This window comes from Salvelinus sp. IW2-2015, linkage group LG19 (assembly GCF_002910315.2).
Source record: "Salvelinus sp. IW2-2015 linkage group LG19, ASM291031v2, whole genome shotgun sequence".
NCBI lineage: Eukaryota > Metazoa > Chordata > Actinopteri > Salmoniformes > Salmonidae > Salvelinus > Salvelinus sp. IW2-2015.
Window position 1 is genome coordinate 34,722,538 of NC_036859.1, and position 23,857 is coordinate 34,746,394.

The 23,857-nt window shown below is 42.2% G+C and overlaps 1 protein-coding gene, 1 long non-coding RNA gene and 1 pseudogene across 2 annotated transcripts; 1 reads left to right on the forward strand and 2 right to left on the reverse strand.

The window, feature by feature from the left end:
* On the reverse strand, positions 1 to 6,000 carry LOC111979138 (leptin receptor gene-related protein). Its single transcript, XM_024009469.2, has 4 exons — positions 5,660 to 6,000; positions 3,219 to 3,294; positions 2,759 to 2,945; positions 1 to 2,061 (listed from the first exon to the last, which is right to left on the reverse strand). The coding sequence occupies exons 1-4, from the start codon at positions 5,766 to 5,768 to the stop codon at positions 1,945 to 1,947; spliced, it is 489 nt and encodes a 162-aa protein (XP_023865237.1). The 5' UTR covers positions 5,769 to 6,000; the 3' UTR covers positions 1 to 1,944.
* Positions 5,998 to 23,857, forward strand: part of LOC111979140 (tyrosine-protein kinase JAK1-like) — a 25,129-nt pseudogene continuing 7,269 nt past the window's right edge.
* Positions 22,118 to 23,260, reverse strand: LOC139029305 (uncharacterized). The gene is made up of 3 exons (XR_011481613.1): positions 23,072 to 23,260; positions 22,638 to 22,723; positions 22,118 to 22,396 (listed from the first exon to the last, which is right to left on the reverse strand). It is a non-coding gene; the product is annotated as an uncharacterized lncRNA (long non-coding RNA).

Here is a 23,857-nt window from a genome sequence, read left to right on the forward strand (position 1 = left end):
TTTTATTTCAATAGTGTTTTAATTAATGTTAGAAAACAAGACTGTGTATAGGTTTTTTTTTGTCATAGTTTAAAAAACAGTTCTCTCTGGTGCCCTCTAGTGTTTTGAAAGTGATGTTACATTTCGAGTTGACCAGTACATGTGCAACACAAAGGCGTCATAATGAACGATTGTTTTATGAGCTATGTTTATATTCATGAGATAAGATCATGTAGCAATGTTCAATATGTTTTTCTTTGGTGGGTGCTTATATTTGTCCTATTACACACGCACAAGTGTATCATTTATACGTACGAGTGAATTGGAAACGTCTATTATTTTGGTTGTTGTTGTTGCATATGGCCACTCTCCCTGAAACACTCTTCAATTGACCCTTCAGTGAAAATAAGACATGGATTGGAAGTAGGCCTACTTTATACTTAGTGATTGCATGTTGCTATAGCTAAGTATAAAGTAGTCTGGTTACATTTGGTCACTAATTGCAATACATCATTCTATACTGTACTATATATATATATATAGGTTCTCAGGCTTTACCAGTACAGAATGTAAAAATGGGCTTTTATAAGTTATATAAAAACGTTTTTGAATTAGTAAAAAATTGATATTTAACAGGCACTTGTCAATGTGTTTCGTGTTTGTTGGTGAATAGAAACTTAGACACTTCATTTGAACACACTGGTCTAAAAACCGCAAAATATAGTGTTTACATTCCATGTGTGAAATCAACATTCCCGTACAAATGTAGACAATGATTCATAAACCCTTATGTTAGCTTCTGTCCTCAGTGAAGGCAACCAGCTTATACTGGCATAACAATGTAGTTTTCATAATAAATATGAACTGTGTGTTTCATAATCATAGACACATCAGAAACCTTAGTGGGGGGGGGGAATCATGTCTACCTTATTTTCTTAAAATGGCCTTTGGTATTGGTGGAAATATTTGCAGAAGGGCAACATGTTGAAAACTACAGACAGAAACCTTGACCTGGTTATGTAGTCATACCCAAAGTGAGCATATGAAATAGATACATACAAAAAAAAAAAAGTACACACGTAATCAACTGAAGAAATTAGTTGATCATTTGAAATGCTTACGCTTAAAATAAGATATTTTCACAAACAGAATACTCCCTAAATTAATTAGAAATAGACGGTGTAGTGGTGATTACAACAAAAATCATTCAACAGTATCCTTCATAACACATGTACAAGTTATTACTATCCTTAAACTAGCCTCTGGCTTTATAGATGACTGTAGAGAGGTGGGCCTTGTCCAGAAACAACCACTCTAGCCCTAGACACTTGTGTAGATGTTAAAAGAACGTTTCCCCTTGGTGATATTTCACCATATGCTTACACCTATCCAGTCTTCTCACTGAGATCAACAAGTTCCTAGGGGGGGGGGGGTTTCTGGACGGGACACTGGTTTTCAATGACTCTCCCTCAGCATAGGGGACAGAAAAGGCAAAAAAGGTTGAAGGGAATAATGGAGCGAATACTATAAAAAAAAAAGGACAGACATCGCAGTGTCACTGTCCATTAACATCCCAGACACACTGTTCAGTGCCACCCTCTCCTCACTAACCAGTCCCTTTCTCATAGGACATTAAATAGTCAGCATCAGCTTCTTAAAACGTCAGTTAGTAGCGACGTTAGGCCATAGTAGCTTTTGGGTTTATCATATCTGTCGTCCACCACTGTAAACTTGCTGTTAACAGGAAAGACTGACTCCCTCTGTCTCCCAATCGATCCCTAGACCCTATGCACTTTTAGAGATCAGAGTAGATTTGATTGGTTTAAACAATATGGTGAAACTTCCACCTAGCCTATCAGAGGGCAAGGTGAAGCTACTACCATATTGGTTGCACCTGTCAAATCTCCACAAGTCCATAGGGTCTAGGGGGTCCATTTGGGATTGTGCCAGAGATCCACAGACGGTCTACCACTGCTCCCAGCTGAAGTCGTCTCCCCCGCCGAACACCAGGAAGAAGCCCAGGATGGTGAGGAAGATGACAGCGTTGCCGGCCATCACCAGGCCACAGGCCCCCCACTGGATCTGTAAGAGAACAGGGCCATGTTCATTAGGCACCAGACGGAATAAAACAGGGAGAACCTACCTGGACCTGTCCAATGACAAAATTGCCTTTTTTTCCCCCTCCTTCTTCCCTCCCAGTGCAACATTTTGAAAAGTGTTTCTGTTGCGTGACGTTATGAACAAAACCTAAATAGAGCACAACCAGTGACTGTGTCTTATCAATTTGATTTATTAGATGTTAACTACAGCTCTGCTAACAAGTAATATAGGTGTAGTATTTTACCTTTATTTAAACTTTATTTAACTGGGCAAGTCAGTTAACAAATTCTTATTTACAATGACAGCCTACCCCGGCCAAACCCGGACGACGCTGGGCCAATTGTGCATGGCCCTATGGGACTCCCAATCACAGCCGGTTGTGATACCCTGGTTTGATTCCAGGTTGTGTAGTGACGCCTCTAGCAGTGGCTTAGACCGCTGCGCCACTCGGGAGCAACGTTCAGTTACCTGAGCTATTATTGGGTATCATCAGGACTCGTACCAGCATCTATCATTCACAACTACATTAATTCTAGGATCAGCTTTACCTACCCAAGTCATTATGACCATTATGAGCATCAACACTTAAATTGACCCTAAATCAGCTTATAAATGGCATAAAGCAACTAAATTGACACATGACAGTCATTGGCCATAGAAAATATCAGGCAGGACTCACTAATGCAACCCGGGCCAGTATGATGGGAAGCCCGAACGCAGACACCACAATGCCCGTAGTGAAGAAGCATGCCAGCTCTCTGCATGCGTTGCTGGCGGCGTCACTGTCATCACTGAGCCTTCTGGATATGAAGGTGGGGATAGGAGACAATATGTAGAAGATGAGGACGAAGAGAGGCCAGTACACCCTGTGAAAACAATGAAAAGAAAACCGGTTCAAATCAGTTGTGTTCATATTCATTTAATTATCAGAGATGCAGAACATGACACCCCTTGCCGGTTTTGAACCTGGGTCACCCAGCCCATATGGAAACACACTAACCACTGCTCCGGTATGGTTAACCACCTTGGAGAAAATCATGACGCATTGCACCAGAGTTAGCTACACCGCTAACTTCCATATGTGGTCCCATTTAACAAGTGTCTTCACAGATTTCAGAGGTAAGGGGGCAAATACATACCCATACTGCTCCAGTGCACAGCCCAACAGCAGGAAAGTCAAGCCAATAGCTCCACCGAAGGACAAGCCAACCAACGCTATAGGACGACAGAAAGAGATGGTGAGGCAGTTGTCACTTTTACAGACAGGGTTCTTACTGGCTATCCAGCAAAGATGGATCCTACTCAGTAGTCTACTCACTCTAAGCAGCCAAATGTCCCATCCAAGTAAATACTCAAATATAAGAAAAAGGTAGCATGCAACTTACAATGTATTATGCAACTAATAATAAGGTTCTGCCATCATGAACGTGAATAAAAGGATAAATGGAATTTACACAATTAAGTTACATTTTCTTTTCTCAAGAGAGAGCTGGTCGACCGTTTGCCGTGTGGATTGCCTTCACTGCCCGTGAATACACACTACCGTTCAAAACTTTGGGGTCACTTAGAAATGTCCTTTTTTTTAAAAGAAAAGCAAATTTTGTCCATTAAAATAACATCAAATTGATTAGAAATACAGTGTTGACATTGTTAACGTTGTAAATGACCATTGTAGCTGGAAATTTTTAATGGAATATCTACATAGACGTAGAGGCCCATTATCAGCAACCATCACTCCTGTGTTCCAATGGCACGTTGTGTTAGCTAATCCAAGTTGATCATTTTAAAAGGCTAATTGATCATTAGAAAACCCTTTTGCAGTTATATTAGCACAGCTGAAAACTGTTGTTCTGATTAAAGAAGCAATACAACTGGCATTCTTTAGACTAGTTGAGTATCTGGAGCATCAGCATTTGTAGGTTCAATTACAGGCTCAAAATGGCCAGAAACAAAAGACCTTTCTTCTGAAACTCGTCAGTCTATTCTTGTTCTGAGAAATGAAGGCTATTCCATGCGAGAAATTGCCAAGAAATTGAAGATCTGGTACAACGCTGTGTACTACTCCCTTCACAGAACAGCACAAACTGGCTCTAACCAGAATAGAAAGAGGAGTGGGAGGCCCCGGTGTACAACTGAGCTAGAGGACAAGTACATTAGTGTCTAGTTTGAGAAACAGACACCTCACAAGTCCTCAAAATCTTCAGTTTCCAGCTACAATAGTCATTTACAACATTAACAATGTCTACACTGTATTTCTGATCAATTTGGTGATGTTATTTTAAATGGACAAAAACAAAAAGTGCTTTTCTTTCAAAAACAAGTAATTTCTAAGTGACTCCAAACTTTTGAACGGTAGTGTATGATATACTTTATTGTCCACATGAGGCACTGCATCTCAGTGCTGGAGGCGTCACTACAGACCCTGGTTCGATTCCAGGCTGTATCACAACCAGCCGTGATTGGGAGTACCATAGGGCAGCGCACAATTGGCCCAATGTTGTCCGGGTTAGGCCGTCATTGTAAATAAGAATTTGTTCTTGACTGCCTTGCCTAGTTAAATAAAGGTTAAATAAAATCAAACTATGCATAGATGGCTTGAAAGAAACGGTAGAAGGTGAATGTTGAACTTTTGCTGGATACATATCCTGATGATGCTGCGTGCTACTTTGCGTAAAACACTGTGTAGGTGTGTTCTAAGCCTGACGCATAAATCCAACATATGCAAAACACAGAACGCACTGCAACGCAAGCTGCAAGGCAAACGCAACGTTCCATTGGAAATGAAATGTACTTCTGGTGTACCAAAATGTAAACACTGTCGGTGTGATCGAGGCGTTTTTCGAACACACCGATAGCGTCATTGCGCAAAATAGCACGCATCATCTTGATATGTATGCAATAAAAGTTCAACATTCACCTTCTGCTACCATTTCTGTCAAGACGTTAAACGCATACAGTTTTACGTATACATTAGATAAATCAACGTATGCACCACAACTGCATCTGTAGGCAATCCTGCAAGGAAAACACAGCGTTTCATTGGAAATTGATGTAATTATGGTGTCGGTGCGTTTGAAGCAAGCCTGCATTTGTTGCGAACTCTCAAGTAGCCAAATAAATCGTATTTGAGTCTTAATTGTAGGGAAATACACAAGCACATTGTATAATTATTTTATATTTCAATACTGGATAACAAACTAACATGTCAATGTGACAGTGTACGCCACGGCAACGTATCACAACAAAGCAAAAGTTATACGTGACACCATAACAAGGATCTAGAACGAAAACATATTTTTATTTTTATTAACATCAGATTTTACTGTAGCAGGTTAGGGTAATTGACGTAGCAGGTTAGGGGAATAGGGCTACGGTTATGAAAATGGTAAAGGTTCGCTAAAATAAAAATCTACTTTTGACGTTAATTTGACAAAAGCTAGATCCCTTCTAGCCAAGACCCATAATAAGTGTTCGTAGCATACGTGGAATCGATACAATGTTGCCCTTGGCTTGCCAGTGGCGGGGAGAACACGTTTATGGAAACAAGAGAGTTGTGTAGAGCAAGTATCAATCAATTTACCTTTAATACCCGCCATTGTCTTATGTCTTAAATTGTCAATTTCTCTTCTTTGTGCTTGGTTTGTTCGTAAACGACTTCCTATTTCCTCCTTCGAACTTTTTATTTGCATCAGCTGACTTTCTTAAAGGAGCCATTTGTTTTCGCTACGTTTAGTCTACGTTTCTATTTCCACTGTATATATATTTCACTATTTTATTATTGAGCTCAGCTACGGAATGTTCTTGACACCTACTGTGCAAAATATTCCTTGCTGTAAAATTGCTCCTGAATTGAAGTATTTCATCGTAACTAATTGAAATAGCCTTGTAGTCCTCCTGGTTCTGTAATCCAGTACACGGGTTCATTCTGTTTCCGCTAGATTGTTTAACCAATAGACGTAGTTGGGCGTGGATTTTCGAAAGCGTTTTCGAGAATTGACACAACGTTTGCCTGGAAGACCCATGACCGAGATTTGCCAACTGCATTACGCAGGACTGGACACCTTGATCAATGGTAAATGCTGAGAAAGTCATTATAATACATAGTAATAATAGTACATTGATATTGAGGCACTGATGAACGACAGGGTTGTTTTTCCAGAGATTCGTGGACGGCAATACATAGGTGAGTTTCATGAGTTGTTTCATCATGTATTATTGGTACAGGTCAACTGTATACTGTAAAGGACTGTATGTTATGTATAATGACGGATACCTGTAACAAATCGAACTTCTCTGAAATGAAAATGGATGGCCCTCCCTTCAACAATACATATGTTTTACGTGACCCCCCACTGAACGCTTTTTAAAAGAAACAAGTGACCCTCCCCTATACCCAAAATAATAATTAAAAACTAAAGTGGATAGCAGGGAACATGCCTACCGTTTACCCTCACTCTTAGGGCAGACACGAGCCTTAGATGTGCAGTTTTAGGAACTGTTCTTATACGCATTATGCATTGCATGGCAATGTAGTATTTTTGACAGTGCTGCAAGCCAGAAGGTTGTGGGTTCGAAGACCAAGACAAGATATATTTTATAACAAAAAACATTGAATTCATCTATCATTTTATTTGTGCGTCCCAGAAAAAAAATAGCCTTTTATAAATTAATTTCATGCAATTCTAAGTCATTTTACATGACTGGAGGCAAGCAGTTTATTTTTATTTTTATATATACTACACAAAACATGTGAGCGGAGTGGAACGGGGAGTCGTGCATTCATTATTTGGCGGAGCAGTAGCGCTCAGCCACGAGTTCTGGGCACGCTCTACCCAGTGTATTTCCGTTTCTTTAACCAGGTTTCCATCCCCCATATGTGAGTAAAGTACATGTCGGATAAAAATAAAAGTAATGACAAGCCTTATGGAAACAGAACATTTTCCGGTAAACTTTCCGAATGTCCGAATGTGCAAGGTGATGAGCTTGATGCTCCTTTCCAATAAATATCGAGGGTATATTCTGGTGTGACATGATAATCGATGCTTGGCTGCCGTTTGACAAATAAAAAGAATATCGCTCTTTTGTCCATGATAATAATCTTATCATGTAGGCTATACGTGCGGCTCTAGCCAACAACACCCAGATAGCGATGTTGGCTAGAGCCGCACGTACAAATAACAGAGCGAGCCCCTATATAACAACTTTTTTTTGTGAGAACCATCAGTAGAGTTCATTCAATGGAAACCTATTTAACTTGTATTTTTTTTATTCGGTACATGGTAATTTAACCACAAAGAGTATTTACTACGTCATCACGTGCAGCCCTTTTTTTCTGCAACAAGTCAATTTGATGGAAACATCTCAGGTGGGGAAATGCGCATATTGTTTTTATGCGGATTTTAGAGTATTCACATGAAAATCTGTCGCCAATTGGATGTAAACCTAGCTATTATCACTATAATTGTATTTATTTATTTTAAGGCATATTCTGTTGTATTTAATAGCCTACCCAAACACAATGGGTTTCCTTCGCATTTTCAACTCTACTGATGGTTTTGTCACAAAATGTGTAGTATTAAATCGGGAATGTGCCCCCTCTGGTATTGGCAAGTGAGCTGTTGCTAACAGCTCGCGGATATAGCCTACACATTGAGATTACTATGGACAAAAAGAGCGAGATTATTTTAATTTGTCAAATGGCAGCCAAGCATCAATCATCATGTCACCAGAATAAGACTCTCGATATTTATTGGATTTGGAGCATCAAGCTCATCACCTTGCACTTTCACCACCCTGTGAAGTTCATCATAATTTATTTAATCTGTAGCCGAATAAATTGTATGCTTTCCGGAGTGGTGGTGGGAGGACTACACAACATATTTTCGCGTGACTACAAGTTTACGTCTATAAAATGGTTATTATATCAATATTTGCGCATAAAAGCGTTTCCACCGCAGTGGAGTGTATTCATGGATTCCAAGGGAAGCCAGGCATCCTCAAATATTTGACCAATAAAAAAAAAGATCATTATTATTTTATTTATCTTTCGTCTCTCTGTGTTTCATAATTTTCTGTCAATTCACAAGTGGCTGAATCTCACTGGAGAAATAATCCGAGTGAGGGAAACAGCGCCCCTCTGTCTCTGTATGTGTAGCCCATGTATTTGATGCTGTCTGGAACAAAAGAGTATGACATGTTGCCGCCGTAGCATTTGATTGACTGATGCCAGTAAGTGTTTGGCCTCCTCCCTTGATCATAAAAAAAAAATAAAAAAAATAGCCAATCAGCGTTGCACTGAGCTCAACTGTGGGTTGTCCTGGTGCAGCAAAATGCCTCTCAAGGGAGGCCAGTTTGGATTTGGCTTGACAATGCCCTGTGCACAAAGCGAGGTCCATACAGAAAATGTTTGTTGAGATCGGTGTGGAAGAACTTGACTGGACTGCACAGAGCCCTGAACTCAACCTCAGTGAACACCTTTGGGATAAATTGGAACGCCGACTGCGAGCCAGGCCTAATCGTCCAATATCAGTGCCCGACTTCACCAATGCTTTTGTGGCTGAATGGAAGCAAGTCCCCACAACAATGTTCCAACATCAAGTGGAAAGCCTTCCCAGAAGAGTGTGGGGGGGGAGGGGGACCAACTCCATATTAACAAAGGGAGCACCAACTCCATATTAATGCCCATGATTTTGGAATGAGATGTTCAACGAGCAGGTGTCCACATAGTTTTGGTCATGTAATGTATTAAAGCCACATAGAGTAACCTCCTTCTTCACCCGGTCAACGTTCACCTTATCTCCTTTAGTGAAGCAGGGCAATGGAAGTGGGCAGGCAACTGTTGGTAAAGATGAGGATGAAGAGGAAGGGCGAGTTCACCTCAGTTCCTGTAATAGCGCAGGGCCTCGAGGTCCATCTCTACCTGGAACACTCTCCCCGGCTGGAGTTTCTCCGGGGTTGTTACACTGCTGAGGAGCTGTGCACAAAGGCAGCTAAGAAGTGCGGTGAGTCTTGAGTCACGTTAGTGTTGGCACATACACTGAGTGTGTACAGAACATTAGGAACACCTGCTCTTTCCAACTTGACACAACAACTGTAGGAAGTAGTCAACCTGGGCCAGCATCCCTGTGGAACGCTTTCGACACCTTGTAGAGTCCATGCCCCAACGAATTGAGGCTGTTCTGAGGGCAAAATGGGGTGTGCAACTCAATATTAGGAAGGTGTTCCTAATGTTTGGTAAACTCAGTGTATGTCCCCTGACTCTGTTCACTCTCTCTTTCTCTCTCTCTCTCGCACAGCACACACAACACATGCACACACACACACACACTATTAGTTGGTGCCCCATCTCAGTTTGTTCTCCTCTGTTTGTATCCTTCTTTTCAGAGTAGAACATTCAGCAGGATATTTTCACTCAGACCGTTTTTCTCGAGAAATTCCAAAAGTCTTCCTTCTGCCTCCTGACTTATTTGAATGTTTGTCAAGGATCATGAATATGACATTGTCATATAGCACCTGGCTGGTTCTTGTTGAGGGAAATCATGTCTCTCTTTTTCTTCTAGGCATTTCCCCTCTTTGCTGCAATTTGTTTGCCCTGTATGATGAGGTCAGGAAAATCTGGTTCCCTCCTAATCACACCTTCAAGGAAAGCAGCCGCTTAAAGCTCCACTATCGCATGAGGTGAGAATTAGGATAAGCTACTCCTCAGTTTGTCGCAAATATTGAAGTAACAAAACAGAGAGAACCATTTTAGGATGCAGCAGCTATTTGGTCTGCAAATTCAACAAACTTGTTGAGTTAAACCATTTCTTCCTTACAAAACGTTCATACTGACAGTGAAATACCTTTTTAAAAAATAACCCTGATCTCTTTATTCAGGTTCTACTTCACCAACTGGCATGGTGCGAATGAGAGTGTGCCACGTGTTTGCAGACACGCCCTCAAGAGAAAGAACAGCAATGGTCTGAAGACCGAACCAGAGGGTAATCCCCTCCTTGACACTGCCTCACTGAAGTATCTGTTTGCCCAGGTATCCTTTCACACTCAGAACATATTTTCACACAGTTTAAAACCGGTATATACTCAAATGGAGAGCTCTAGCATACACAATCATATATCCTGAATCATGTGTTTGTGCGTTTGATTTTCCCAGGGTCAGCATGACTTCCTGAAGGGGTGGGCCACACTGTGTAACCCTCAGAATGAAGAAGAGGTCCACTATATTGAGAATGAGTGCCTGGGGATGGCAGTGTTGTCTATCTCACACCATGCCCTGGACAACAACATCGTCATCCCTGGTCTAGCAGGGCAAATCAGGTAACCAGTCACAATCCCAGAGGCTCAAAATTAAACCCTTTATTACTGTCGGTTTACCATCTTTCTTAATACACAACCATTTACGCTCATGCACACACACACACACACACACAGACCCGACTCACACACGACTCCTTCCGTCCCACCCAGCTATAAGAAATATATCCCAGATAGAGTGAACCAAATCATCAAGCAGCGCAACTTCCTGACACGACTCCGTATCTCCCGGGTGTTCCAGGACTTCCTCAACGAGTTCAACAACAAGACAGTGCAGAGCGACAACGTCAGCACCCACGACATCAAGGTCAAATACCTAGCTACATTGGAAACTCTGACCTGTGGGTTCGGCTGTGAGGTGTGTAGCAAGATGTACTACAGTACCCATAATGCTCTCTGTAACCGTGTTTGCAGACACACTCTCAGAAAAAAAAGTGCACTGGGCCAAAGACAGAACCAGGTGGTACTCCGATAGTCTGTCTAAGGTCTGTGTAAAGAAGTTCCTGAAGCTAACAAAATGGTGTCCTGTCTCATCAATACAAGGACTACGAGCCCAAAGTGCTCCGTGTGATGGACAGCGAAGGGGAGATCCAAGGAACACCCACTTCCTGTAACCAGGGTCAGCCCACCCAGTACCAAGTCCTTGTGTCTGGAAATACAGGGATCAAGTGGCGGAGGATGCAACAGAATGTGACCGTGAGTATATTATTTTGGCACATATAATGTGTAAATGATGGTACACCTTGTATATATCATTATTATCTGAATTAAACCAAATCTAATCTTATTAGTCACATGCTAAATACAACAGGTGTAGACTTTACAGTGAAATGCTAAATACAACAGGTGTAGACTTTACAGTGAAATGCTGAATACAACGGTTGTGACTTTACAGTGAAATGCTGAATACAACAGGTGTAGACTTTACAGTGAAATGCTGAATACAACAGGTGTAGACTTTACAGTGAATGTGAATACAACACAGGTGTAGACTTTACAGTGAATTGTGATACAACAGGTGTAGACTTTACAGTGAAATGTTGAATACAACAGGTGTAGACTTTACAGTGAAATGCTGAATACAACAGGTGTAGACTTTACAGTGAAATGCTGAATACAACAGGTGTAGACTTTACAGTGAAATGCTGAATACAACAGGTGTAGACTTTACAGTGAAATGCTTACTTACGAGCCCCTAACCAACAATGCAGTTAAAAAAAATGCAGATAAGAATAAGAGATAAAAGTAACAAGTAATTAAAGAGCAGCAGTGAAATAACAATAGAGAGACTATATACAGGGGGTACCGATACAGAGTCAATGTGCGGGGGCACCGGTTAGTTGAGGTAATATGTACATGTAGGTAGAGTTATTAAAGTGACTATGCATAGATGACAACAGAGAGTAGCAGTGGTGTAAAGGGGGGGGGGGGCACTGCAAATAATCTGGTAGCCATTTGACTAAATGTTCAGGAGTCTTATGGCTTGGGGGTAGAAGCTGTTTAGAAGCCTCTTGGACCTAGACTTGGCACTCCAGTACCGCTTGCCGTGCGATAGAAGAGAGAACAGTCTATGACTAGGGTGGCTGGAGTCTTTGACAATATTTAGGGCCTTCCTTTGACACCGCCTGGTATAGAGTTCCTGGATAGCAGGAAGCTTGGCCCCAGTACATTGGGCCGTTTGCACTACCCTGTGTAGTGCTTTGCGGTCGGAGGCCGAGCAGTTGCCATACCAGGCAGTGATGCAACCAGTCAGGATTCTCTCGATGGTGCGGCTGTAGAACCTTTTGAGGATCTGAGGACCCATGCCAAATCTTTTCAGTTTCCTGAGGGGGAATAGGTTTTGTCGTGCCCTCTTCACGACTGTCTTGGACCATGTTAGATTGTTGGTGATGTGAACACCAGGGAACTTGAAGCTCTCAACCTGCTCCACTGCAGCCCCGTCGATGGGAATGGGGGCGTGCTCGGTCCTCTTTTTCCTGTAGTCCACGATTATCGTCTGATATGTTGTTTATCAAGAGATAAAAAATGTCATGTTCATCTATTTCTCAGAATGCATGGACTGCCAAAGAGAAGAAAAAATCCCCAAAGCACAAAACCAACATCAACTGGACGAACAAACCACCTGAAGGCGTTTCGAACGAATGGAAAACCTTCTCCGACTTCCATGAGATCACACACATCAACATCAAGGGCTCCACAGTCACTGTCCACAAGCAGGACAACAAAAAAATGGTAGAGTTTCATTGTTTGAAGTTTCAGGGGAAACTTATTTAGCAAAATGTTTAATAATATCTGAATGAGCAATCTTGATCGAGGCTAAGTTCCATTGCTTTACATTACGTCTGTGTATTCTTTTGTACCAATTTTTACATTGGACATCCACCTTTCATCGTTTGTTGTCACTTTGTTTCCATAGGAACTGAGCCTGGTTTTCCACGCAGAGGCCTTGTCTTTTGCCGCCCTTATTGATGGATACTTCCGTCTGACGGTGGACGCACATCACTTCCTGTGTACAGACGTGGCCCCTCCCTCTGTGGTGCGGAACCTGCAGGAAGGCTGTCATGGGCCAATCAGGTGAGTTTAAATATCCCCATTCAGTTGTCATTGGATAGAGAACATGTACATATTAGTACAATGCAAAAATGTAGTACTTCTATAGTCAATTTGTTCGATTATACAGATATTGATATAATAATACTTCTATACTAGTGTAGAACTGAGTTGATCCAAGCCTTTTGGCCCCTCCCCTTCCAGCATGGACTACACCTCCCACAAGCTGCATCAGGAGGGCGGGGAGGAGGGCATGTACGTCCTGCGCTGGAGCTGCATCAACTATGACCACATCCTCCTGACTGTCACAGGCAACGAGGTACAGTACCACAAACACCACCTGCCTCACCCACAGTCATGTAGACATGTATACAGCCACTCTCATTTTAAGACAATCGTACATTTATTTCTTTTGAAAACAGGTCCGCCCTATCTTGTTAGTCACCATAATTTGGCTGAACTGAATTGTGATAATTCTTTGCTGTATGAATTCCTGTGTTAATAAATGGACTGATGTATTGCTCTCTAACCTCTTTCTCCTCTTGGCTGCTGTAGGTGGACCTGACCAATAGTCGTCTGTACCGTAGCTTTAAGATCGAGGTGGGGCCGGAGGGCTACAGCCTGAATGGTACGGACCTGAGGCAGCCCTCCCTCAGGGAGCTGATGGAACACCTGAGGGGCCAGACTCTCAGTACAGACAGAGTCACCTTCCAGCTCCGCAAGGCCTGCCCTCCCCAGCCCAGAGGTATGGTATGATACCCTGTCCCAAAACTCTCACCACGGCACCTAATGCCTTACCATAGTCCTGACCAGAGGTATGGTATGATACCCTGCCCCAAAACTATCACCACGGCACCTAATGCCTTACCATAGTCCTGACCAGAGGTATGGTATGATACCCTGTCCAAAACTATCATCACTGCAATGAATTCCTTACCGTACGGGCATTAGTACATTATACCATACAATACACCAGGGGGCCTCATTTATAAACATCACGTACACACAAAATATGCCCCAAAACATGCGTGTGCCAGTTTCCACGCAAAAGTTGGATTTTATTAAGAAACTAGATAGGCTATTATAATCTCATCAGGCAGGGAGTGTGGTTTATAACATACAGTAGAGTTGAACATGGAAGTGTGTAGGATACCACTTTAAGTAGGGCTACAGTAGTTTTCATCAGAGTAGATCAATGTTTCAGAATTCGTGGGCAGTGCAGCATATTTAGGTTCCCTAAAATGCCAAACATTATTGCGTTCAAACGATCTGTTTACAGGTCCACAACAATTTGTAGTTGTTTTTGTCTTTCAGAAACGGTCAGATACAACAAATGTCATTACAAAAGAAAACATTCTGCCAACACCTCCAAAGACATTTGATCAAGTTTGCCATTACTAGATCTAATTCCAACACTTCCAAAGTATACAGCCCATAAGGGTGTTATTGTCACCATTAAAGGTGAATGATGTCAACGTCAACAGTGAAGTGAAGAGGCGGCTCCAGGATGCTGGCCTTCTAGGCAGAGTTCCTCTGTCCAGTGTCTGTGTTCTTTTGCCCATCTTAATCTTTTATTTTTATTGTCCAGTCTGAGATATGGCTTTTTCTTTGCAACTCTGCCTAGAAGGCTAGCATCCTGGAGTCGCCTCTTCACTTTTGACATTGAGACTGGTGTTTTGTGGGTACTATTTAATGAAGCTGCCAGTTGAGGACTTGTGAGGCATCTGTTTCTCAAACTAGACACTCTAATGTACTTGTCCTCTAGCTCAGTTGTACACCGGGGCCTCCCACTCCTCTTTCTATCCTGTTTAGAGCCAGTTTGGGCTGTTCTGTGAAGGGAGTTGGACACAGCGTTGTACGAGATCTTCAGTTTCTACAGGCAATTTCTTGCATGGAATAGCCTTTATTTCTCAGAACAAGAATAGACTGACAAGTTTCCGAATAAAATTGTTTCTGTCTATTTTGATCCTGTAATCATTTCTCAGAACAAGAATAGACTGACGAGTATAAACTTGGATTAGCTAACACAACGTGCCATTGGAACACAGGAGTGATGGTTGCGGCTAATGGGCCTCTGTACGCCTGTGTAGATATTCCATTAAAAATCAGCCGTTTCATTAGTCATTTACAACATTAACAATGTCTACACTGTATTTCTGATCAATTTGATGTTATTTTAATGGACCAAAAATTTGCTTTTCTTTKAAAAACAAAGACATTTCTAAGTGACCCAAAACTCTGAACGGTAGTGTAGTTATTGTCATTTTTGAATCCAGGCTGTAACACAACATGTGGAATAAGTCAAGGGGTATGAATACTTTCTGAAGGCTCTGTATGACGAGTGCCAAGTTTATACATCTCAATATCTTTGTGCGTGCGCGGTCTTTTCAGAAATGGTGCACGCGGATATTTAGTATGACATTTACACAGCGGTTATAAATGAGGCCCCAGAGCTGGATGAGTTCTTCTGTTCATACCAATATCAAACAGGAAATGTTGCTCAGCAACCGTGGTTTTCTCTGTCACCTCATCTCACTTTAGAGGGACATGTTTGGCGTGTGTCTTTTTTGTTTCCTATTTCTGCGTGGTTTTTCGTTTTCTTTAGAAATCTCTAACCTTCTGTTCGTGACGAAGAGAGAGGCGGCGCCGACACACCCCATACAGAGTCAACTCATCTTTCACAGGATCCTCAAAGAGGACATATTGCAGGTGTGTGTGTCTGTGTGCTTGCGTGTGTGTGGGAACTGCATCTCAGTGCTAGAGGCGCCACTACAGACCCTGGTTCGATTCCAGGCTATATCACAACCGGCCGTGATTGGGAGTCTCATAGGGCGGCACACAATTGGCCCAGCGTCATCTGGGTTTGGACGGGATAGGCTGTCATTGTAAATAAGAATTTGTTCTTAACTGACTTGCCTAGTTAAATAAAGGTTAAATATTTTTTTAAATAAAAAATGTATGTATGCGTGTATGTTTTCAAGCTAGGCTGTGTACAGTATGTTCGTGTGCACAGGATGCCCTACACTGGCAATGCTACCTTTTCATTCATTTGTTTGACATCTACAGTTATGCTTTTCTGTCATTAACCAGGTCTGTGTCTCCCATATGTCTATGTAGGAGGAGCACTTGGGCTGTGGCACCAGAACTAACATCTATGCTGGTAAACTGAAGATAAAGTGTGAGGAAGAGAAGGATGTACGGGGTTCCCAAACCCACCACCAGGTCAAAGTGGTCCTGAAAGTGCTGCGGTCCCAACACAGGGACATCTCTATGGTGAGAACACACGCGTGCACACCCTCACACGTTCTGTATAAATATAAGAGGCTTTATAAATATATTTGATTGACATTCACACAGTGGTGTAAAGTACTTCAGTATACATATTTTAAAGTACTTCAGTATACATATTTTAAAGTACTACTTAGGTTGTTTTTTGGGGTATTTGTTCTTCACTATTTATATTTTTGACAAATTTTACTTTTACTACATTCTTAAAGACAATCTCTACTTTTTACTCCTGTACATTTTCTCTGACACACAAAAAGTTCTTGTTCCATTTCGAATGCTTAGTCAGCACAGCAGTATGGTTCAATTCACTAATTTATCAATATAACGTGTTCTCATCCCTACTGCCTCTGATCTGGAGTTCGCAAATTATGTCTGAGTGTTGGTGTGTGCCCCTATCTGTCCATAAATAAAAACAAAAAAGAAAATGGTGCCATCTGGTTTACTTAATATAAGGAATTTGATGTATAGCATTTACTTTAACTTTTACTCAAGTATGACAATTGAGTACTTTTTCCACCACTGTACTTGAGTACATTTAAAACCAGATACTTTTAGACTTTTACTCAAGTAGTATTTTACTAGCAACGGTCATCAAAATTGTTAATTTGAAGGAATGAAACAGTTGGCCAATGGATGAACATACTTTAAATCCAACAGATTAAATCCAACAGACATTTTTTTTAACAGAATCGGCTTTAGTGAATACACCCCATATCATGCGTAAACACAGTTTTTCTTTCATAGCAGCCACGTTGTATTCCTTCTCGCATCTATGCGGTCTCCTCCTCTCAACTTTTGCCTTCGCTTATGGACTTCAATGCACAACACATCAGCTGTATGTGGCCAAAGCCAAACCATGTCATAACCACTACACACAGCCTACATCGTTGTCACCGTATTAGCTAACGTCATAGTCAACATAGCTAATAGAACTAACGCGTTAGTAAACCCGCTACAATCATGCGGTAACGTTACAGTGTACAGTCAGTAAGCAGTTTAGAACTTACACCGGGGGGCCCAGTGGCAATACATTTTTAAAACCAAACGCTTACCTTGACATGGAAGAGTTCCAGTGTTGTGTTGGATAGTCATAGCCAGCTAGCTAACATAGTATCCCACTGTTTGAGCAGGGTGTTTGAGTAGGCTAAACTAGCTAGCTGTATTTGCTAGCTAAGTAAAACTGAAAAAAATCACACTCTCTCTCGCTTCTCCTTCATTTTGGAATAAATTAATTAGTTAAAAACTGTTCAAATATTGTCTTTCTATTTTGACTCTCTGAGTCAACTGCTGACCACAAGTTATGCACTGCAGTGCTAGCTAGCTGTAGTTTATGTATTCAGTACTAGATTCATTCTTTGATCCTTTGATTGGATGGACAACATGTCAATTCATGCTGCAAAATCTCTGATAGGTTGGCGGACATCCTCCAGAAGTTGTCATAATTACTGTATTGACATCAAGGTACCCAGAGGAGGACGGAAACTAGCTGTCCTCCGGCTACACCATGGTGTTACCCTACAGAGTGCTGTTGAGGCTACTGTAGACCTTCATTGCAAAATAATGTGTTTTGATCAATTATTTGGTGACGTGATATTTTTAGTATGCTTTTATCTAAAAAAAAGAATACCTTTTTAAATGTTTAAAAACATTTTGTTTTATGAAATTCACTGAGGAGGATGGTCCTCCCCTTCCTCCTCTGAGGAGCCTCCACTGCTGACAGGTCTTTACAAACATTTCCGCGGTTGTAGCTTTACCTGGAAAAAACTTCAAGCACAAGCAAGAGTATGAAAGAGTCGCAGGAGTAAAATGAAATAAATCAATCCAGCGAGATTTAAGTGACAAGTGACCCTCAACCACAGGAAAAAGAAAGAGGGCGGCCCATGCGCATTGCTAATTTTACTGGGTGACTTTCACTTTTACTTGAGTCATTTTCTATTAAGGTATCTTTTACTCAAGTATGACAATTGAGTACTTTTTCCAGCACTGCTCACACACACAGTTCCTTCCTCCATTACCTGTCTGACTTTGTGACCACTTTCTTTGACCTTTTGACTTTGATCTTTTACCACGGACCTCTTTCCGTCAGGCTTTCTTTGAGACGGTCAGTATGATACAGCAGCTGTCCCACCAACACATCGCTCTGCTGCATGGCGTCTGTGTTCGCAACCAGGACAGTAAGTCACCCTTCCTTCCACCATTCCTCTTATCTTCATTCTTAAACTGACACTCAGCGATATGCCACAAGCCGCAGGATGAACCTAAGTTATTGTAGATGATTGTGATGCAAGACTATGTACTCGCAACAGAGTATCTGCTACAACTTGATGACTGCAACCTAAGAACTAGGGAGAAGTTTAGCCTCGCGCTTCGCGTTCTTAGATGTTGAGGAAGTTGGCCCAATACTGTTGTTTACTTCATGCTTCGCTGAAGTCCTAGATGTAATGACATAGTGTCTACATTTGCAATATGCCGTATGTTGTGGAAAATACTTTATATCTCTGACAGTTAAAAAAAGTAGCAATTTGCTAGTGTGAAAATGGGCTAGACTTTTTTGGGGACCTCTAACTGTGTGTGGTCCCTGTTCAGATATCATTGTGGAGGAGCATGTGAAGCTGGGTCCTCTGGATGTGTTCATGAAGGGGTGTCGTCTTCAACTCAGCACTTCCTGGAAGTTCCAGGTGGCCCAACAACTGGCCAGCGTCCTCAGCTACCTGGTGAGAAACCATCAATCAACCCTGATTCACACTATAGGGCCAAGCCTAGCTGTACTGGGATGGCCTGCTTACGCATCCACCATAGTTAATGGAACTGTGCTGGAAAGGACAATGTGCAAGGAAAATATCAGAGCCAGTCCAGTATGGTTCAGTTTGGCCCTATAGTATAAAACAGGCATAACAATGTGCCATGATAATAACATGACATACTGTATTTACCAGAATGTAAGCATCTTGGAACTTGGTGCCAACCTGGAGTAAACAGTAGTTTGTTAAAACTTGTACAGATGCAGTCGAATATATTGTCACCTTTGCTCTTTACAATGTTCCGTTTTTTTCTTTTCAAAACTGGTTGAATGGCTCTTTTTACCACGTAGGCATCTGCAACTTACCACAGGTAAAAATACATTATACATTGAACAAAAATCATTGCTTCCAACCAAATTTTGAATAATTTAGTCCAGGCCATTTTTGACTTTGACGTGAAAGATCTTAAAATTCAGTTACAATTTTTTTCCTTCTTGGTCCTGTGCTGTTGTCAATCAAATTTTTTTTTTAAATCGACTTATTTGAAAAGAAATCATGGAAGGGTGGCTATATATTTGTCTGTATCTGTATATGTCAGTGGAGGCTGCTGTGGGGAGGACAGCTCATAATAATAGCTGGAACGGAGAAAATGGAATGCCATCAAACACATGGAAACCATGGAAACCATGTTATTGGTGCCATTCCACTCCAGCCATTACCACGAGCCCGTCCTCCCCAATTAAGGTGCCACCAACCTCCTGTGGTATACGTCTATATGGCTGTGGACCTGACCCTTCCCTGTATTTCCCTCTCAGGAGGATAAGAAGCTGGTCCATGGTTATGTATCTGCTAAGAACATCCTAGTGGAGCGGGATGGCCTGGAGGGAGAGACTGGGCCCTTCATCAAACTCAGTAGCCCTGGGGTCCCCATCTCTGCACTCAACAGACAAGGTGTGTGTGTGTCTGTGTCTGTCTGTCTGTCTGTCTGTCTGTCTGTATGTATGTATGTAAATTATTTGTTCTATAAATGATTTTGTATTTCTACTGCCACTTATATACCTAGTCTCTTGTAAAATATATTTTGCAATCTCAATGCCCTGCTCCTGGCTAAATAAAGTTCAGATGAGAACGATAACAACATGCTGTTTAAGAAAGTGAAGTCTGTCTGTCTGTCTGTCCGTCCGTCCGTCCTGTCTGATGAGGCTGTGTTGTATTACAGAGTGTGTGGAGAGGATCCCGTGGATCGCCCCAGAGTGTGTTAGGGACAGTCAGGTCCTGAGTGTTGCGGTGGATAAGTGGGGCTTCGGCACCACGCTGTGGGAGATCTGCTATGATGGAGAGGCTCCTCTCAAAGACAAGAAACTCATAGAGGTACACACACACTTCCCCTCACAGCACAATAGAATTACTAACATACAGTGAACAACGCAATCTCTCCCTCACAACCACCCCTAGACTTCCCATACAAAACATGAATGTATTCCTTATTTACCCAGGTGATATATCTCTTTCAGAGGGGAGGTCTTTCTTGAGTTATTTCATTGAATACACCTGTTGTTGTCTAGTTTTTTGACACTGTGAAAATCAAATAAAAAATAATACCATACCACTTAGATGCAAGGTATTGGAATCAATATTAGAACAGAGCCCAAGTCTTGGTCCCTGATCTGTCTCCTATCTTTCTCTCTGTGAGCAGAAGGAGATGTTCTACTCGGCCCAGTGTTCCCTGGTGACCCCAGACTGCCCTCAGCTGGGTGAGCTCATAACCAAATGCATGACCTACGACCCCAAGAGGAGGCCCTTCTTCAGGGCCATCGTCAGGGACCTCACCGGGGTGGCTGAGCAGAGTAAGCGGACAAAGAGGACTCATCTTCCCTGTTTCTCTCTCTCTCTGTCACCTTCCCTCTGTTTCTCTCGCTCTCTGTCACCTTCCCTCTGTTTCTCTCTGTCACCTTCCCTCTGTTTCTCTGTCACCTTCCCCCCGTTTCTCTTCCGTGCTCTTCTGTTCACCTTCCCTCTGTTTCTTCTCTCTCTCTGTCACCCTTCCCTCTGTTTCTCTCTGCACCTTCCCCCTGTTTCTCCTTGACTTTCCCCTGTTTCTCTGTGTACTTCCCTGTTTCTCTCCTGTCACCTTCACCCCTGTTTTCTGTGTCACCTTCCCCCTGTTTCTCTGTCTCTGTCACCTTCCCCTGTTCTCTCTCTGTCCTCTTCTGTTTCTCTGTGTCACCTTCCCTGTTTCTCTGTGACCTTCCCTCTGTTTCTCTATGTGACCTTCCCCCTGTTTCTCCTGTGTCACCTCCCCTGTTTCTCTATGCCACCTTCCCCCTGTTTCTCTCTTACCACCTTCCCCCTGTTCTCTATGCCACCTTCCCCGTTTCTCTCTCTGTCACCTTCGTTCTGTTTCTCTGTGTCACCCCCCCTGTTCTCTTCTCTGCACCTTCCCCTGTTTCTCTGTGTCACCTTCCCCCGTTTCTCTCCTCCCTGTCACCTTCGTTCTGTTTCTCTGTGTCACCTTCCCCCTGTTTCTCTATTGCCACTTTCCCCCTGGTTCTCTCTGCCACCTTCCCCCTGTTTCTCTATGTCCACCTTCCCCTCTGTTTCTCTCTCTGTCACCTTCGTTCTGTTTCTCTGTGTCACCTTCCCCTGTTTCTCTCTCTGCCACCTTCCCCTGTTTCTCTTGTCACCTTCCCCCTGTTTCCCTCTGTCACCTTCCCCCTGTTTCTCTGTGTGACCTTCCCTCTGTTTCTCTATGTGACCTTCCCTCTGTTTCTCTCTGTGTCCCCTTCATCTTATTATTGTCATCTTCTGTCGGTCACGCTCTCTGTGGCCCCTCCCCAGACCCAGCTTTGCCTCCTGGTAGGGTGCCATCAGGAAGTGACCCCACCGTGTTTGAAACCAGGTTCCTCAGGAAATCAAAAGACTGGGTGAGGTAGGGAACTCCTAATAGATGTAGACTTTTAGGATGCTTGTCCACATAAAGGGGCAATCTGTGATTGGTACAATACATCCATTGTTGGACTTTGAATTCTAGCCAATGATTGTTGAAGAATATCACTTCTAAATGTCTCATGAGCTTAGTTCAATTGTCTTACCCATCAGAACCCAGAATATAAGCTATAAATTTACATTTTTTATTAATATAATGGGGTGATGGCTTGTTTTATGGATCAGTTTGTTCCCCTGTAATGTGATGATTGTGGTATGTAACAGTGTGTGGGGGTGTGGATATAAACTGTACCTGTATGGCTTTATCAATATTGTTCACAATGTCTGTGGTTATTCTTTCATTGTGTGTGTGTGTGTGTGTGTGTGTGTGTACTATTCGCAGGGTCATTTTGGCAAGGTGGAGTGTGTCAGTATGACCCCCGTGGGGACGGCGAGGGCAGCGTGGTGCGGTCAAGTCTCTGAAGCCAGAGAGCAGAGGTCAGCTGCAGGAGAGAGAATAGACACCATGAGAGAGAACTCTACCACCACAACATTGTCAAATACAAAGGAGTGTGTAGCGAGGAGGGTGAGGAGGGCAATGGATGCAATCCTACATACACACCTAAATGTATACTGTATATAAATATACAATACACACACACACACACACCACACACACARACTTGTGTGAAAATCGTGTTTCTTTGTCTAGGTGGGAGGACCACTAAGCTGATTATGGAGTACCTGCCAGCGGGGAGCCTGAAGGACTACCTTCCCAAAAGAAAACACCAGACTGACCTCAAGAGACTTCTCCACTACGCCCTCCAGATCTGCCAGGTATTGTAGTATGGAGCTTCATTAATACCCCCAAAATGAATTACATTTTAATTTCATCCTTTTAACCTCTAATTAGTACCGATCCCGGATCCGGGTTTGAAAATAGACAACATACGGTGATCGCCACAAATAGTCATATTAAACATTCCTAAAAATAAAAGTGTCTCACATGCTTCAAAAGCCTAGAATCTTGCTAATCTAACTGCGTTGTCAGATTAAAAAAATTATTTACTGCGAAAGAATAGGATGCGATTATCTGAGCTCAGCGCTCCATAAATAAATACTTTTCAACCAGCACAAGCGTAACATTATCACAGATTGCGTTGAAAGAAATTGTTTACCTGTGGAAAATCTTTCTCTGTTTGCAATCCCAAGGCTCATTGTTACACACTGAATGGTCTTTTGTTTGGTTAAATCCATTTTTTATAGCCTAACACGAAACATTTTGTGAACGTTTATGTCGTTGAATTTCAACATCCGACCTAAATACACTGACTAAACCTGACGTTATCCAGTCATGTTTGGTTTCCTTGAAATCAACTGTTTGTTTGTAACACAACCAAACTGATGGGTCATTTTGCGGGACGTATTGATCCGAAAAAAACGATTGGAAGACAACGACCTCCGACCTCATTTGCGCACCAATCAGATGACCACTGTCTCTTTGATTGACTGTATTTTAACCCAATGACCACTCATCGTCTTGAAATCTAGCTGGTTAGATAGCCAATGAACAGAGGTAAATGGCACTATCAAATGGTAATTTGTTTGGAGACGAACTCACTTGGAGAACGTGTGCGCAACAGCAGTCTTTTCAAATCGCATTTCAACGAGGAAGGACTGAAAGTTATTACGCACAGCGGTATATCGGCAACGTGCATCTTCAACTGTATTTTCATCGAACATCATGGCGAATAAGTCTGGGAAAGCTAAGTCCAAGACTAGATATAGCAATGTATAGGCAATTTTAGAGGAAATTGATCGTGATACTGATACAGAAATGTTATCTGAGGAAGAATCTGTTGGAGAGGATTCATTTGATTCTGAAACAGGCATATTTCTTGGAAGGAGAGGATATCGTTTTGGATTGGTAAGTTCTTGTCATGCTAATGCCGTTGTTTGTAATA

Coding starts and splice junctions, on each gene's coding strand:
- LOC111979138 (XM_024009469.2), bottom strand. CDS start 5,768: ATGCAAATAAAAAGTTCGAAGGAGGAAATAGGAAGTCGTTTACGAACA. Junction 3,295..5,659: donor GACAATGGCGGGTATTAAAG/GTAAATTGATTG, acceptor GTCGTCCTATAG/CGTTGGTTGGCTTGTCCTTC. Junction 2,062..2,758: donor TACTGGCCCGGGTTGCATTA/GTGAGTCCTGCC, acceptor GTTCTCTTACAG/ATCCAGTGGGGGGCCTGTGG.